This window comes from Oncorhynchus kisutch, linkage group LG8 (assembly GCF_002021735.2).
Source record: "Oncorhynchus kisutch isolate 150728-3 linkage group LG8, Okis_V2, whole genome shotgun sequence".
NCBI lineage: Eukaryota > Metazoa > Chordata > Actinopteri > Salmoniformes > Salmonidae > Oncorhynchus > Oncorhynchus kisutch.
In genome coordinates this window covers 12,223,580-12,241,357 of record NC_034181.2, presented here as the reverse complement: position 1 = coordinate 12,241,357, position 17,778 = coordinate 12,223,580, and the positions used below count along the sequence as shown (strand labels likewise).

At 42.3% G+C, this 17,778-nt stretch overlaps 1 protein-coding gene across 1 annotated transcript in view; it reads right to left on the bottom strand.

Moving 5' to 3' along the window:
- The window catches only part of LOC109896184 (nitric oxide synthase, brain), a 100,560-nt gene that overhangs the window by 22,823 nt on the left and 59,959 nt on the right, over window positions 1-17,778 (bottom strand). Inside the window, exons 9-13 of the mRNA XM_031829681.1 lie at window positions 13,245-13,384; window positions 11,292-11,466; window positions 4,388-4,489; window positions 3,216-3,410; window positions 884-969 (exon numbers count right to left, since the gene is read on the bottom strand). Coding sequence (XP_031685541.1) covers window positions 884-969; window positions 3,216-3,410; window positions 4,388-4,489; window positions 11,292-11,466; window positions 13,245-13,384 — 698 coding nt within the window. The remainder of the gene's footprint in view (window positions 1-883; window positions 970-3,215; window positions 3,411-4,387; window positions 4,490-11,291; window positions 11,467-13,244; window positions 13,385-17,778) is intronic.

The window sequence follows — 17,778 nt, the reverse complement described above, 5'->3', positions numbered from 1 at the left end:
TTAGTAGTAGTTCTATAATACCATTAACATGCTGTATTTAGTAGTAGTTCTATAATACCATTAACACACTGTATTTAGTAGTAGTTCTATAATACCATTAACACACTGTATTTAGTAGTAGTTCTATAATACCATTAACAAGCTGTATTTAGTAGTAGTTCTATAATACCATTAACACACTGTATTTAGTAGTAGTTCTATAATATCATTAACATGCTGTATTTAGTAATAGTTTTATAATACCATTAACACACTGTATTTAGTAATAGTTTTATAATACCATTAACATGCTGTATTTAGGAGTAGTTCTATAATACCATTAACATGCTGTATTTAGTAGTAGTTCTATAATACCATTAACACAGTATTTAGTAGTGATTTTATAATACCATTAACACACTGTATTTAGTAGTAGTTCTATAATACCATTAACACACTGTATTTAGTAGTAGTTCTATAATACCATAACACACTGTATTTAGTAGTAGTTCTATAATACCATTAACACACTGTATTTAGTAGTAGTTCTATAATATCATTAACATGCTGTATTTAGTAGTAGTTCTATAATACCATTAACACACTGTATTTAGTAGTAGTTCTATAATACCATTAACACACTGTATTTAGTAGCAGTTCTATAATACCATTAACACACTGTATTTAGTAGTAGTTCTATAATATCATTAACATGCTGTATTTAGTAGCAGTTCTTTATCAGTGCCAAATGGAGGATTAGGAAACAAGTGTGCACTTAAAGTGTGTACTTCAGTATACATAAACAGCAAGCAGGACTGCAATGGAGAACTTCTAACCCCAATCTAGGTGAAGCATAATGTTTCCCTAAGGCCTAATGAAAGGACCTCTCTATCTCTGTACTCACTTGGCCAGTTTCTTGAAGCCGATGGCTCTTTTCTTGGTGGGTGTCCCATTGTTGACTTTCCACACGTGGTGATTCCATGGGTCAGCCTATAGTGGTGAGAGAAGCTCGTCACATTAGGCTCAACATACAAGTCAGTGGATGATGTTACTGTACATTTAAAGGAGTTACATACTGTACACACTGTTATGTTTTGACTTAATTTTACCGGGCAATTTAAATAAAGCACAACTAAAGTATTTGAAAGAATTTGACTTTGACAACACAAACTCTCCTTCTTCCCCGAAACACCGCATTTAACCCCGGTAGGGTGACTGGGAACACAAGTCAATCAAAGAGGCCAAAAGACGTTACAAGGACAAAGTGGAGTCACTATTCAACGGCTCAGACACGAGACACAGATAGCAGACAATCACGGATTATAAAGGGAAAACCAGCTACGTCGCAGACACTCACCAGACACCAGACACTCACCAGACACCGGACACTCACCAGACACCAGACACTCACCAGACACCAGACACTCACCAGACACCAGACACTCACCAGACACCAGACACTCACCAGACACCAGACACTCACCAGACACCAGACACTCACCAGACACCAGACACTCACCAGACACCAGACACTCACCAGACACCAGACACTCACCAAACATCAGACACTCACCAGACACCAGACACTCACCAGACACCAGACACTCACCAGACACCAGACACTCACCAGACACCAGACACCAGACACTCACTCCCAGACAAAATAAACACCTTTTTCGCCCGCTACGAGGAAACCACACAGAGCCGTTGTCGTGGGCCCCCGCCGCTCACATGAACTGTGGGCTCCATATCTCTGTAGCCAGCGTGAGTAGTACTTTCAAACTTGTTAATGTGCAGACTAGTTGGCTGTAGTGTTTCCGGACATATTCAACCTCTCCCTATCGTAGTCGGTCCACCATTGTCTCTGTACCCAAGCAAGATAAGGTAACAGAAACCTCTGTCATCACGAAATGCATTGAGAGAATGGTCAAGGACCATATCACCTTCAGGGCCTGAACTCCCTGTACAACTGGTTTCTAGACTTCCTGCCAGGCCGACCCCAGGTGGGTGAGGGTAGGCAACAACACGCCCACTATGCTGATCTTCAATACGGGGCTCCCCCAGGGTTGTGCGCTCAGCCCTCTACTATAGTCCCTGTTCACCCATGACTGCGAAACCACGCATGACTCCAACTCAACCATCACATTTGTTGACGACACGACAGTGTTAGGCCTGATTATTAACAACAATGAGACAGCCAACAGGGAGGAGGTTAGAGCCCTGGCAGAGTGGTGCCAGGAAAATAACCTCTCCCTCAACCTAAAAAACGGTCTGTACAGGTACATCAAAGCTGGGACAGAGAGACTGATAAACAATTTCCATCTCCAGGCCATCAGACCGTTGAACAGACATCACTAGCTGGCTACATGCCGGTACTTACCCAGCACCTTGAGACTAATGCCCCATGTGTATAGTCTTTGAAGGCTGGTCACCTCATATACTGTTTCTATACTGTTGTTTACTCACTGTGTATGTATATACTGTATTCTCCACATAGCTGTATTCTCCACATGGGGCGGCAGGTAGCCTAGTGGTTAGAGCATTGGGCCAACCGAAAGGTTGCTAGATCGAATCCCCGAGCTGACAAGGTAAAAATATGTCGTTCTGCCCCTGAACAAGGCAATTAACCCACTGTTCCTAGGCAGTCATCGTAAATAAGAATTTGTTCTTAACTGACTTGCCTAGTTAAGTAAAGGTTAAATAAAATAGCTCATTCCTAATATACCTACTACTATACATTCCATTTTATTTCCAAATAACACACTATACACACCACATATTTATATTCGAAATTCTGACACATGCTCACCCTAATATATACTGTATACCCCTTAATTGGATTTGTTCTGTCATATCTTGATTTCTTGTTTAGACATTTCTTGTTTAGACATTCTACTGCCCTGTTGGAGCTAGTAACACAATACAATCTACTGCCCTGTTGGAACTAGTAACACAAGACATTCTACTACACTGTTGGAACTATTAACACAAGACATTCTACTGCCCTGTTGGAGCTAGTAACACAAGACATTCTACTGCCCTGTTGGAGCTAGTAACACAAGACATTCTACTGCCCTGTTGGAGCTAGTAACACAAGACATTCTACTGCCCTGTTGGAGCTAGTGACACAAGACATTCTACTGCCCTGTTGGAGCTAGTAACAGAAGCATTTCACTGCACCTGCTATAACGACTGCAAATCTGTTTACGCGACCAATAAACTTTGATTTGATTTACCTGGTATTCGAAAGATGGCGTGAGGCGATAGTTGAGCATCTCCTGGTGGAACACGGGGGTGATGCTTCCAGACATGGGGGGTACAATCCAGACCCAGTCCCCCGGGCAGCCCCCCCGCACCCTGATCTCATTCTCCATGTGCTTCATAAAGGACTCTGTGGCAGAGTGGTGATCCACTATAGTTACCTTAGATGACTGAGAACAGATAACAGGAAGCAAATCATGAAGGGGAATTCAGATCATTCATTCAGTTCATTTACCTTAGTTATTTCAGGATTCTATTTAGTCTATCAAGGTATAAATTAAATCACTCTCAAGCACCCATAATTACAAATAATTAAACATATTTCTGACTTCATAAAAATACATGTTTCATATATAAAGCATAATACTAGTTTGTCTACAGCAAGGACCATCCTAGAAAATCATTCAATATAGTATCAAAATCATGGGCATTAATATGGAGTTGTACCCCCCCTCCCCCCCACCCCCCCTTTGCTCCCATAACAGCCTCCACTCTTCTGGGAAGGCTTTCAACTAGATGTTGGAACATTGCTGCAGGGACTTGCTTCCATTCAGACACAAGAGCATTAGTGAGGTTGGGCACTGTTGTTGGGCGATTAAGCCTGGCTCGCAGTTGGCGTTCCAATTAATCCCAAAGGTGTTCTATGGAGTTGAGGTCAGAACTCAGGCCAGTCAAGTTCTTCCACACTGATCTCAACAAATAATGTCTGTATGGATCTTGCTTTGTCATGCTGAAACAGGAAAGGGCCTTTTCCAAACTGATGCCACAAAGTTGGAAGCGCATAATTATCTATAATGGCATTGTATACTGTAGCGTTACAGCACTTACAGTTGACCGGGGCAGCTCTAGCAGGACATAAATTTGACAAACTGACTTGTGGAAAGGTGGCATCCTATGATGGTGTCACTGAGCTCTTCAATAAGGCCATTCCACTGCCAATGTTTGTCTATGGAGATTGCATGGCTGTGTGCTCGATTTCATACACCTGTCAGCAATGGGTGTGGCTGAAATAGCCGAATCCACTAATTTGAAGGCGTGTCCACATACTTTTGTATATATAGTGTATGAAATGCAAGCCCTGTAAATAATCAATTCCAGCACCCAAGTAACCTTTAGATATGTACATGGCCAGCAGATAAACCCACACCTGGAAACTGTAGAGGACTGCTATGTTGATCTCCACCAGTGCCTTGTCCTTCCATAGAGAAGAAGTCTTCCTGGTGTCCAGGGCCATCAGATTGGCCACTTCCTATTGGACAGTAACATACCATGCTTTAATAACAATACCTGTTGTGTATAAAGATACAATGAAGATAAACAATCAGGGTAACATTTTACTCTTCGTATCTTATTGCTAATATATTACCTGCTACATATGAGATAAACATTTCACTTTATCATTCAAGTAACCTTGTTGTGATAAGAATAATTGTCAGCTAAGTGCTGTTGTTCATAAAGCTACATAGGTGGCAGGTAGCCTAGTGGTTAAGAGCATTGGACCAGTAACCCGAGCTGACTAGGTGAAAAATCTGTGGATGTGCAAGGTACTTAAATCAGTGGTTCCCAAACTGAGGGGTTGGCAAACTGTCCTGTGAGTGACAAACTGTCCTGTGAGTGACAGAGTGACAGGTGATTGGTTGCAGTCAGTATAAAACCACAGGTGATTGGTTGCAGTCAGTATAAAACCACAGGTGATTGGTTGCAGTCAGTATAAAATGGCCGAAATACATAATGGAGACATTTTAAACAATAAAAAACAACCGTTTTAGAAGTGCCTTTTGTTCTGCATTAAAATAAGAAAATGTCACATAAAGTCTATCATAACAATTATGTTCATGGATAAAGCTGCATTTAGCAGCAGGGTGCATGGTGCTTGAGATGGGAATACAAGATGAGGGGAAATGACTGAGAAAACAACTAAAGTGACTTTCTAAGCACGGGAACTCTTTGAAAACATAACAACACATCATCACCGTAATGGCTATGCTAATACATTAGCTGAATGAAAACAGCACAACCAGAGACATACTTATTATATCTACAGCCTCTAAGCTTGACATGTTCTAGACATCATGATACTACTGTTTGTGACATAAAACACATTCGTCATTAATTCATCACCATAGCTACAGCAAAAAAGCAAGATCCTCTTCATCCGACCAGCAATACAGATGTAGGATCTTAATTTGATCACCCTGTTGCAGGAGATTTTAAACCTGTAGTCTATTTAAGGTTTTAAAAGACTTCTGAAGTTTGTAATTTACACTTTGACATTTCAGACTTGATTTTCCCGAAAAATATATCAACCCCTACAAAAATGTCCAATAATTATAATCCACATAATAATTCACATTTCCAGTTGCTGCAGGATCATTTTCCTTCTGTAGAAAAGACTGTCTCAAATTAAGATTCTACTTCATCAAAATAGATGTTTCTATTTGTTTAAACATCAAAACAGATTGTTTTCCTGGAAACAGCAAGTCAAATTCAAATCAAATCAAATTTTAAATATGTGTATTCAACCAATAATATTTGATTTGATTTGATTTTGACTTGCTGTTTTCAGGAAAACAATGAAAAAAATATATGCTTAAAAAAATAGAAAACATTAATTTTGATGTGATATGGAAACCCATGAATGTTGAGAATTTAAGTGAAGAATGTTAGCCTTTATGCATGTGGTCATGAGAGCAGACTCATCTGCCACACTGGTAGAATATGGGCCAAAACAACAAATACAGACATAATGGTTTTATCAGAAACTTGGCCAAAGAAATCTGTGTCAAATAACTAGATTTTTATTGATGGGTACACCGTTTTTAGAACGGATCGGATGAGTAAAGGAGGAGGGGTTGCAATTTAAGTGAAATCCGAGTTTAACGCCTCTGAAATTCTCTCGATTACCAAAGTCAAACATTTTGCATTGCTTGTGGTTAAAGTGAACGTATATAAGGACTCCCACATCACTGTAGTCGGCTGCTACAGTCCGGACTCGGCTGCTACAGACCGCCCTCGGCTGCTATTTGAACTGGGACATGCTTACATCTGTCTCGGACTCTTTACAAGAACTGTGTGACTCTGAATCTTGCTCAATTAATTAATGTGCCTACAAGACCGAATCCGAGAGCACATAACAAATCAACGCCATTGGACATTATGCTAACGAATACCACTCACAAATACACATCGACTGGGATATTCTGTAATGATGTCAGTGATCACTGTGGAATTGCTTGTGTTAGAAATACAAAAATGACCAAAGCCAAACCCCGTTATATTTTTAAAAGACATTTTAGACAGTTTGATTAAGGGTTCTTACATGATCTGTACCGTAATATTGACAGAGTAAGTCTGATTCCAGATGTTGACACTGTCTGGGACTATTTTATAGGAAATTTGTGTCGATTTGTGATAAGCATGCCCCTGTGAAGAAATGTAGAATCAAGTGGAAGGGACTGGTTTTCCCTGGTTTTCAGATAACTTGGCAGAATTAATTAGAAAGAGAAATATCTCTTGGGCTCAAGCTAGACATACAAATGCTCCTGTTGACTAGGCCTCCTTCAGAGCGCTAAGAAACAAATGCACAGGATTGATCAGGAATTCCAAATCAGATGACTATTTACAGTGCCTTGTGAAAGTAATTTTGCACGCCCAATTTTTCAGTTTTTGATTTGTTAAAAAAGTTTGAAATATCCAATAAATGTCGTTCCACTTCATGATTGTGTCCCACTTGTTGTTGATTCTTCACAAAAAAATACAGTTTTATATCTTTATGTTTGAAGCCTGAAATGTGGCAAAAGGTCGCAAAGTTCAAGGGGGCCGAATACTTTCGCAAGGCACTGTAAATGCAGTCACAGAGAACCTAAACAACCCTACCAAGTTCTGGAAGCTAATCAGATCAGTGTCAGGTTCTAATGTCTCCTCTGACCTTCCTGACCATTTAATGATGGATTCTAATGAAGTGAAGGATAAAGTCAATATTGTAGTTTTTTTTTTTTTATCAAGCACTTCGTATCTGCTGGTTCAGTCTTTGATAATGGTGGGGCCCAGGACTCTAATGTAAACTCTGTTTCAGTCAACTATGCTATAGGCCCTCATGTGAACCATTTTATTGTTGAGTCTGTTTCTTATACTGAGGTCTGTAAAGCACTCAAGGCTATAGACACTAAAAAGTCTGCAGGTCCAGACAACCTGGACCCCTACCTCCTTAAAGATAGCAGCTGGTATTATTACTGAACCTGTGGCTCACATTTTCAACTTGAGTCTCTTGACCAATTCCATACCCAACATTTGGAAATCAGCTTCTGTCCTCCCACTGCTAAAGGGTGGAGATCCCTCAGATGCTAATAACTATCGTCCTATCTCTAAACTCCCTATCCTGGCCAAAGTATATGAATCCCTAGTGATCTCACAATTAAAAAACATCTTAATTGAAAAGAACATACTGAGTGGGGTTCAGTCTGGCTTTAGATCGGGGCACAACTGCAGCTATGGCAGTGGAAAATTACATCATTAATGCACTTGATAAAAAGCAACACTGTGCTGCTCTGTTTGTGGATTTATCAAAGGCCTTTGATTCATTTGACCATGAATTGTTGCTAGCTAGACTCAGAAACATTGGTCTCAGTGAAGGGGCAGTAAATTGGTTTAGGAACTACCTTTCTGACGGAACACAATGTGTATATACTGACAATCAAAAGTCTAGCTTTCTTGAGATTAATAGAGGTGTGCCCCAGGGTTCCATTTTAGCTCCTGTGTTGTTCTCAATTTGTATTAATGGGATGCAACCAGCAAAGTTACATCTCTATGCAGATAATAAAGTCATATATTCATGTGCTCCTTCTCTGGTTCAGGCTGTTGAAGAGCTCCAGACTGCTTTTCAGTCACTCCCTCCCTTTATGGTCTCAATGTCACACCCTGACCATAGTTTGCTTTGTATGTTTCTATGTTTTGGTTGGTCAGGGTGTGATCTGAGTGGGCATTCTATGTTGGATGTCTTGTTTGTCTATTTCTATGTCTGGCCTGATATGGTTCTCAATCAGAGGCAGGTGTTAGTCATTGTCTCTGATTGGGAACCATATTTAGGTAGCCTGGGTTTCACTGTGTGTTTGTGGGTGATTATTCCTGTCTCTGTGTTTGCACCAGATAGGACTGTTTAGGTTTTCACTTTTCTTGTTTTGTTTAGTCTGTTCATGTATAGTCGTCTTTATTCAAAACATGAATAACCACCACGCTGCATTTTAGTCCGCCTCTCCTTCAGATGAAGAAAACCGTTACACTCAAACTGGTCTTGAATGTAAAAAAAAGCAAAATTCACGACCTTTACCAGAGCTAGAACTCTGCCAGAGAACGTTAGCATTGTCACATCTGGTGGCTTATCCATTGAAAAAGTGTCATCCTATAAATACCTAGATATTTGGTTGGATGACAAGTTGTCCTTTAAAGTTCATGTGGATAATCTTGTGACAAAGCTTAAATTGAAATTGGGTTTTTATTTTCGTAATAAGGCTTACTTCCATCTTATGGCTAGAAAGAAGCTTGTTCAGGCCCCTTTTCTCTCTGTAATTGATTATGGTGACTTGTATATGCATGCAACCTCCTCTGTCTTACAGAGACTGGACTCTGTTTATCATGCAACCTCCTCTGTCTTACAGAGACTGGACTCTGTTTATCATGCAACCTCCTCTGTCTTACAGACTGGACTCTGTTTATCATGCAACCTCTGTCTTACAGAGACTGGACTCTGTTTATCATGCAACCTCCTCTGTCTTACAGACTGGACTCTGTTTATCATGCAACCTCCTCTGTCTTACAGAGACTGGACTCTGTTTATCATGCAGCCTCCTCTGTCTTAGAGACTGGACTCTGTTTATCATGCAGCCTCCTCTGTCTTACAGACTGGACTCTGTTTATCATGCAACCTCCTCTGTCTTACAGACTGGACTCTGTTTATCATGCAACCTCCTCTGTCTTACAGAGACTGGACTCTGTTTATCATGCAACCTCCTCTGTCTTACAGACTGGACTCTGTTTATCATGCAACCTCCTCTGTCTTACAGACTGGACTCTGTTTATCATGCAACCTCCTCTGTCTTACAGACTGGACTCTGTTTATCATGCAACCTCCTCTGTCTTACAAAGACTGGACTCTGTTTATCATGCAACCTCCTCTGTCTTACAGACTGGACTCTGTTTATCATGCAACCTCCTCTGTCTTACAGACTGGACTCTGTTTATCATGCAGCCTCCTCCATCTTACAGACTGGACTCTGTTTATCATGCAACCTCCTCTGTCTTACAGACTGGTCTCTGTTTATCATGCAACCTCCTCTGTCTTACAGACTGGACTCTGTTTATCATGCAACCTCCTCTGTCTTACAGACTGGACTCTGTTTATCATGCAGCCTCCTCCGTCTTACAGACTGGACTCTGTTTATCATGCAACCTCCTCTGTCTTACAGACTGGACTCTGTTAATCATGCATCCTCCTCTGTCTTACAGACTGGACTCTGTTTATCATGCAACCTCCTCTGTCTTACAGACTGGACTCTGTTTATCATGCCACCTCCTCTGTCTTACAGACTGGACTCTGTTTATCATGCAACCTCCTCTGTCTTACAGACTGGACTCTGTTTATCATGCAACCTCCTCTGTCTTACAGACTGGACTCTGTTTATCATGCAACCTCCTCTGTCTTACAGAGACTGGACTCTGTTTATCATGCAACCTCCTCTGTCTTACAGACTGGACTCTGTTTATCATGCAACCTCCTCTGTCTTACAGACTGGACTCTGTTTATCATGCAGCCTCCTCCATCTTACAGACTGGATTCTGTTTATCATGCAACCTCCTCCGTCTTACAGACTGGACTCTGTTTATCATGCAACCTCCTCTGTCTTACAGACTGGACTCTGTTTATCATGCAACCTCCTCTGTCTTACAGACTGGACTCTGTTTATCATGCAACCTCCTCTGTCTTACAGACTGGACTCTGTTTATCATGCAGCCTCCTCTGTTTGACAGAGACTGGACTCTGTTTATCATGCAACCTCCTCTGTCTAACAGACTGGACTCTGTTTATCATGCAGCCTCCTCTGTCTAACAGACTGGACTCTGTTTATCATGCAACCTCCTCTGTCTTACAGAGACTGGACTCTGTTTATCATGCATCCTTGTGCTTTATTACAAATGCCAAGTCACTCCCCCACCATTGCACATTGTACCAAATGGAAGGATGGACTTCACTTTATATGCGTAAAACTTCCTCTTGACCTCACTTTATATCCTTTTGGGTAAACTCCCTCTTTACCTCTGTAGTTTGGTCTCCTTCACCACCAGCAGTTACCATACCCGGTCTGCTAGGTGGTTGCTACTTAAAGTCCCCAGGACATTCACAGTATTATGCAAGACTGCCTTCTCTTCTTGTGCAACAGAGGCATGGAATAGTCTACAACATGTTTCATCTAGACATGTTAGTGCCACTGAATGAATTTAAAATATTGATGGGAGACTCTGTTAGGGAGGAGTGTAAAATGCTTTGTTTTAGGCTGGGTCATGTTGTTGTATTCTATTGTATGTTTTCATTCTGTAATGTATTGATTGTTGCTGCCTTGGCCAGGTCTCCCTTGAAAAAGAGAATCTGGGTCTCAATGGGCTTTTCCTGGTTAAGGTTCAATTAAATTAAATAAAGTATTACAGGCGTATAGTATTAAAAAAAACACCAGATTATGGTAAAGCATATGATAGATTCTAGTGAATATCCTAGTAAAAGATTATAGTAATGCATATGATCGATTCTAGTAAATATCGTAGTAAAATATTATGGTAAAACATCCACTCACAACTATTGTGTGAATTCCCCTTACAAACCTCACACATAACATAGGTAACATCCCTTTATACCTCATGGTCAAATTAGAATATGTCCAAATAGTGCATTAAACCATTGCTGCTGTCACAGAGTCTCCCTGACACATATCTCGGTGCCCATGTAACTGCCACCGAAGGGGTGCTTATAAACGTTTAGAAATTCATATGAATGCTTTATAAACCTCCAGGATGTTGTAGCGAGAGCTGTCACAGAAGTCCCTGACGCCGATCTCGGTGCCCATGTACCAGCCACTGAAGGGACAAGCAGTGAATTCCAGCCCCCCCACCTCTAGCAGCATGCTAGATACAGCAGGCAGACTGTACCACTTCAGATTCAGGTCCTTGAACCAACCATACCTGCAAGGATGGGGGAGCAAAGACATTGATTCAAATTATTAGCATTCAAGGTATGGAGGAAAGATGGAGAATGTGACTTATAACTTGACTTGTTGATTCAAATGAATAAGCTAGCATTCAAGGTATATAGAGATGGTTGAGAGGATATATTACACATAGCTTGAACTGTAGCTGACTGCTGCTGTTGTTTACATTCTGAATACATGTAAAAGCACACCTTCTTATCTTGGTGAAAAGCCATTGAAAGAGACTAGTGACAAGTTTATATTCTGACATTGACATTTGTATAGTACGTCATGGAAAGAAAATACCTTTTGTAGGTACAAAGAAGTTAAGGATTTCTCCAAGAGATGTTAGATGTTAGAATTCTTCTGTGATAACATATCTGCCCACTGTGATGACACATCTGCTCACTGTGATGACATATCTGCCCACTGTGATGACAAATCTGCCCACTGTGATGACAAATCTGCCCACTGTGATGACAAATCTCGTCACTGTGATGACATATCTGGTCACTGTGATGACAAATCTGCCCACTGTGATGACACATCTGCTCACTGTGATGACATATCTGCCCACTGTGATGACAAATCTGCCCACTGTGATGACAAATCTGCCCACTGTGATGACATATCTGCTCACTGTGATGACATATCTGCTCACTGTGATGACATATCTGCCCACTGTGATGACATATCTGCCCACTGTGATGACAAATCTGCCCACTGTGATGACAAATCTGCCCACTGTGATGACAAATCTGCCCACTGTGATGACAAATCTCGTCACTGTGATGACATATCTGGTCACTGTGATGACAAATCTGCCCACTGTGATGGCAAATCTGCCCACTGTGATGACATATCTGGTCACTGTGATGACAAATATGCCCACTGTGATGACAAATCTGCCCACTGTGATGACAAATTTGCCCACTGTGATGACAAATCTGGTCACTGTGATGACATATCTGGTCACTGTGATGGCATATCTGCCCACTGTGATGACAAATCTGCCCACTGTGATGACAAATCTGGTCACTGTGATGACAAATCTGCCCACTGTGATGACAAATCTCGTCACTGTGCTGACAAATCTGCCCACTGTGATGACAAATCTGCCCACTGTGATGACAAATCTGCCCACTGTGATGACAAATCTGCCCACGGTGATGACAAATCTGCCCACTGTGATGACAAATCTGCCCACTGTGATGACAAATCTGCCCACTATGATGACAAATCTGCCCACTGTGGTGGCACTTGCAAGCGATTCAGAGGCCTCGAAATGACTGGTCCTACATCCAAAAAAGGCTCCGCGTGGCCTCTGGGACCGGCTACCTATCTGTTTGGCCGCAGTAGCATAGAGCCATCATAGCTTCATGTAATGATGAGATGCAAGTGATGACAGTTGCAGGAGCCAAACAAGCAGCAGAGAAGAGCTGAGGCTAATTGAACTGATGGGTTGGGAGGGACAGGGGGTTTGAGAAGAGAGCCAGGTGGATGGTTCTCGGGGCTTGGTTGGCAGAAGATGTCATGTGCCTGGGATGAAACTCCCTCTGCGCCTAAAGTGTGGGTTGTGATTGTGTCTGTGCGAAAACATGGCTCGTACATTGCTTCAGTCTAAGTGGTTACGCTAGTGTGGCAATTGGAACACACCCCAACCCAGCCTCTGTTAGTGTGTGTTGTCTCACTCACTTGGGGTGTGTGTTTTGTGTGTGTGTGCGTGTGGGGTGGGTGGGGGGGGGGTGCATGTGTGTGTGTTGTCTCACTCACTTGGGGTGTGTGATCTGCACCTCTAGAATGAGATCTTGAGGTATCTCAAACAGCTCTGGGTCGTTTCCGTTGGACTGCAGCAGGAGAGGCAGCACGTCGAAACGACCCTTGGGAGGCTTCCAGCCCTGCTGGATACAGATCTACAGACCCAAGCCAACACATTTCATTACATTTTAACATGGATTCACTCAAGTAGACTCATAAATCCTGTTTAGTGGTTTCCACTCCAGAATCTGTTTTGTCAGAGTTTTAGCCTTGCTCAGAGGCATGCTATATAAAGACATTGAACACTTTCAGGTTTTGTTATCGACTTCCGGACTTGTCTCCATGCTGTTGTACTGTTTATTGCTGTTTGTTGTGCTTTTTGTTGTGCTGTTGTTTTGCTATTTGTTGTGCTGTTTTGTTGTGCTGTTTTGTTGTGCTGTTTTGTTGTTGCTGTTTTGTTGTGCTGTTTGTTGTGCTGTTTGTTGTTATGTTTGTTGTGCTGTTTGTTGTGCTGTTTGTTGTTATGTTTGTTGTTATGTTTGTTGTGCTGTTTGTTGTGCCATTTGTTGTGCTGTTTGTTGTGCTGTTTGTTGTGCTGTTTGTTGTTATGTTTGTTGTTATGTTTGTTGTGCCAATTGTTGTGCTGTTTGTTGTTATGTTTGTTGTTATGTTTGTTGTGCCATTTGTTGTGCTGTTTGTTGTTATGTTTGTTGTGCTGTTTGTTGTGCTGTTTGTTGTTATGTTTGTTGTTATGTTTGTTGTGCTGTTTGTTGTGCTGTTTGTTGTGCTGTTTGTTGTGCTGTTTGTTGTTATGTTTGTTGTGCTGTTTGTTGCCATTTGTTGTGCTGTTTGTTGTTATATTTGTTGTGCTGTTTGTTGTGCTGTTTGTTGTTATGTTTGTTGTGCTGTTTGTTGCCATTTGTTGTGCTGTTTGTTGTTATATTTGTTGTGCTGTTTGTTGTTATGTTTGTTGTGCTGTTTGTTGCCATTTGTTGTGCTGTTTGTCGCTACTTGGCTATCTGCCAAACATTTCATTTTTTTATTTTAATACATTGACCAACAACTTTGTTTGTTGTTTCCTCGCTCTACTTTTTTCAATCAGCTTTTTCACCCTGGAAGCTTTATCTGGACATGGTTCTACTGGACCTTGACCAGGCAACAAAGCTAAGTGGTAACATTAACATGATGCCATCTAATTGCAGTTGCTGTTCTCATAATATACAGGAGAACTATCACCTTATGGTGAGTATAGCCGTGCTGCCTGCACAGATTCAGGTGCAATCGTTAGGCAGGGCAATTTAAGTTTAGGAAAGGAGGAAACAGTGTCTGTGCCACCAGTAAGTACAGTTAGTAGTATAAATCCCCTCGCACAGTCCCCACAGCCGGACAATTTTATCAAGGCTTCTGGATAGAAATGCTGTGGCCATGCTAAACCGGTGTCACTCATTCAGCCGACAGACACTTTCAACCGGTTCTCCCCATTAAGCAGCGAGTCTGAGTCAGAGGTCGAGCCTTTTCGGGTCTCTCCTTCACCCATTACGGGGTCTGAGCCATCATTAGCTCTGACAAATTGAAACCCTAGTCATTCACGACTCCATTACCCCAATATTAGACCTAAAAATAATCATCCAGCGATCATACACTGTTTACCAGGGGGCAGGGCTACTAACGTAAAGGCTAATCTGAAGATGGTGTTGGCTGAGGCTAAAACTGGTGAGTGTAGAGAGTATAGGGATATTGTTATCCACGTCAGTACCAACGATGTTAGGATGAAACAGTCAGCGGTAACCAAGCGCAACATAGCTTCAGTGTGTAAATCAGCTAGAAATATGTGTCGGCATCGACAAATTGTCTCTGGCCCCCTCCCAGTTAAGGGGAATGATGAGCTCTACAGCAGAGTCTCACAACTCAATCGCTAGTTGAAAACTGTTTTCTGCCCCTCCCAAAATATAGAATATGTAGATAATTGGCCCTCTATCTGGGACTCACCCACAAACAGAACCAAGCCTGGCCTGCTGAGGAGTGACGGACTCCATCCTAGCTGGAAGGGTGCTCTCATCTTCTCTATGAACATAGACAGGGCTCTAACTCCTCTAGCTCCACAATGAGATAGGGTGCAGGCAAGGCAGCAGGCTGTTAGCCAGCCTGCCAGCGTAGTGGAGTCTGCCACTAGCATAGTCAGTGTAGTCAGCTCAGCTATCCCCATTGAGACCGTGTCTGTGTCTCGATCTAGGTTGAGCAAAACAAAACATGGCGTTGTTCATTTTAGCAATCTCACTGGAATAAAGACCTCCTCCATTCCTGTCATTATTGAAAGAGATTGTGATATCTCACATCTCAAAATAGGGCTACTTAATGTTAGAACCCTCACTTCCAAGGCAGTTATAGTCAATTAACTAATCACTGATCATAATCTTGACGTGATTTGCCTGAACAATGGCTGAAGCCTGATGAATTTACTGTGTTAAATGAGGCTTCTATCCTGGTTACACTAGTGACCATAACCCTGCGCATCCCGCAAAGGTGTTGCTAACATTTATGACAGCAAATTCCAATTTACAAAAACAAAAATATCTGTGTTTTTGTCTTTTGAGCTTCTAGTCATGAAATCTATGCAGCCTACTCAATCACATTTTATAGCTACTGTTTCCAGGCCTCCTGGGCAGTAAACAGCATTCCTCACTGAGTTCCCAGGATTCCTAACGGACCTTGTAGTCAAGGCAGAAAATATTCACATTTTTGGTGACTTTAATATTCACATGGAAAAGTCCACAGACCCACTCCAAAAGGCTTTCGGAGCCATCATCAACTCAGTGGGTTTTATCCAACATGTCTCCGGACCTACTCATTGCCACAGTTATACCCTGGATCTAGTTTTGTCCCATGGAATAAATATGTGGATCTAAATATTTTTCCTCATAATCCTGGACTATCGGACCACTATCTTATTATATTTGCAATCGCAACAAATAATCTGCTCAGACCCCAACCAAGGATCATCAAAAGCCGTGCTATAAATTCTCGGACAACCCAAAGTTTCCTAGATGCCCTTCCAGACTCCTGTCACGAATCCCGCTGAAGATGGTGCCTCTTCCTGTTCGGGCGGCGCTCGGCGGTCGTCGTCGCCGGCCTACTAGCTGCCATCGATTCCCTTTCCTTTTGTTTCTGTTAGTTGGGTCTAATTGGTTACACCTGTTTTGATTTTAGTTTTGTTTGTAGGCTATTTAAGGGCACTAGGCCCGCTGGGTATTGTGCGGGCTTGTTCTCTGTTTATTGGTGTTGGTTGATTAGTGCGATCTCTATTTTTCCGGACAGTTTTAGTCCTGTTTATTTGGACGGGTTGTTTCATGCACCCTTGTGTTTTGCATGTCCGTTTTTCCGCTGTCATTGGAATAAAAGATCCACGTACGGAATTACCTGCTCTCTGCGCTTGACTCCTCCACCCACCATTCATAGAAGTCTTAACAACTCCCTCCACCTACCCAAAGACGTCAGAGTACAAAAATCGGTTAACCACCTTACTGAGGATCTAAATTCAACCTTGCGTAATACCATAGATGCAGTCGCACCCATAAAACCAAAAAACATTTGTCACAAGAAATGTGCTCCCTGGTATATAGAAAATATCCAAACCCTGAAGCAAGCTTCCAGAACATTGGAATGGAAATGGTGCTCCACCAAACTGGAAGTCTTCCTACTAGCTTGGAAAGACAGTTCCATGTAATATCGGAGAGCCATATCATCCTATTTCTCCAACCTAATTGAGGTGAATAAGAACAATCCAAAGTGTATTTTTGATAAGCAGCATTCAACAAGAGAGGATAGCTTTCACTTGAGCAGTGATTGTCCCTAGAATTTCTAAGCAAACAGCTGGATGCAGGGCTTTCTCCTATAGAGCTCCATTTTTATGGAACGGTCTGCCTACCCATGTCAGAGACGCAAACTCGGTCTCAACCTTTAAGTCTTTACTGAAGACTCATCTCTTCAGTGGGTCATATGATTGAGTGTAGTCTGGCCCAGGAGTGGGAAGGTGAACGGAAAGGCTCTGGAGAAACGAACCGCCCTTGCTGTCTCTGCCTGGCCGGTTCCCCTCTTTCCACTGGGATTCTCTGCCTCTAACCCTATTACAGGGGCTGAGTCACTGGCTTACTGGGGCCCTCTCATGCCGTCCCTGGAAGGGGTGCGTCACCTGAGTGGGTTGATTCACTGATGTGGTCATCCTGTCTGGGTTGGCGCCCCCCCTTGGGTTGTGCCATGGCGGAAATCTTTGTGGGCTATACTCGGCCCTGTCTCAGGATGGTAAGTTGGTGGTTGAAGATATCCCTCTAGTGGTGTGGGGGCTGTGCTTTGGCAAAGTGGGTGGGGTTATATCCTAACCTGTTTGGCCCTGTCCGGGGGTGTCCTCGGATGGGTCCACAGTGTCTCCTGACCCCTCCTGTCTCAGCCTCCAGTATTTATGCTGCAGTAGTTTATGTGTCAGGGGGCTAGGGTCAGTTTGTTATATCTGGAGTACTTCTCCTGTCCTATTCGGTGTCCTATGTGAATCTAA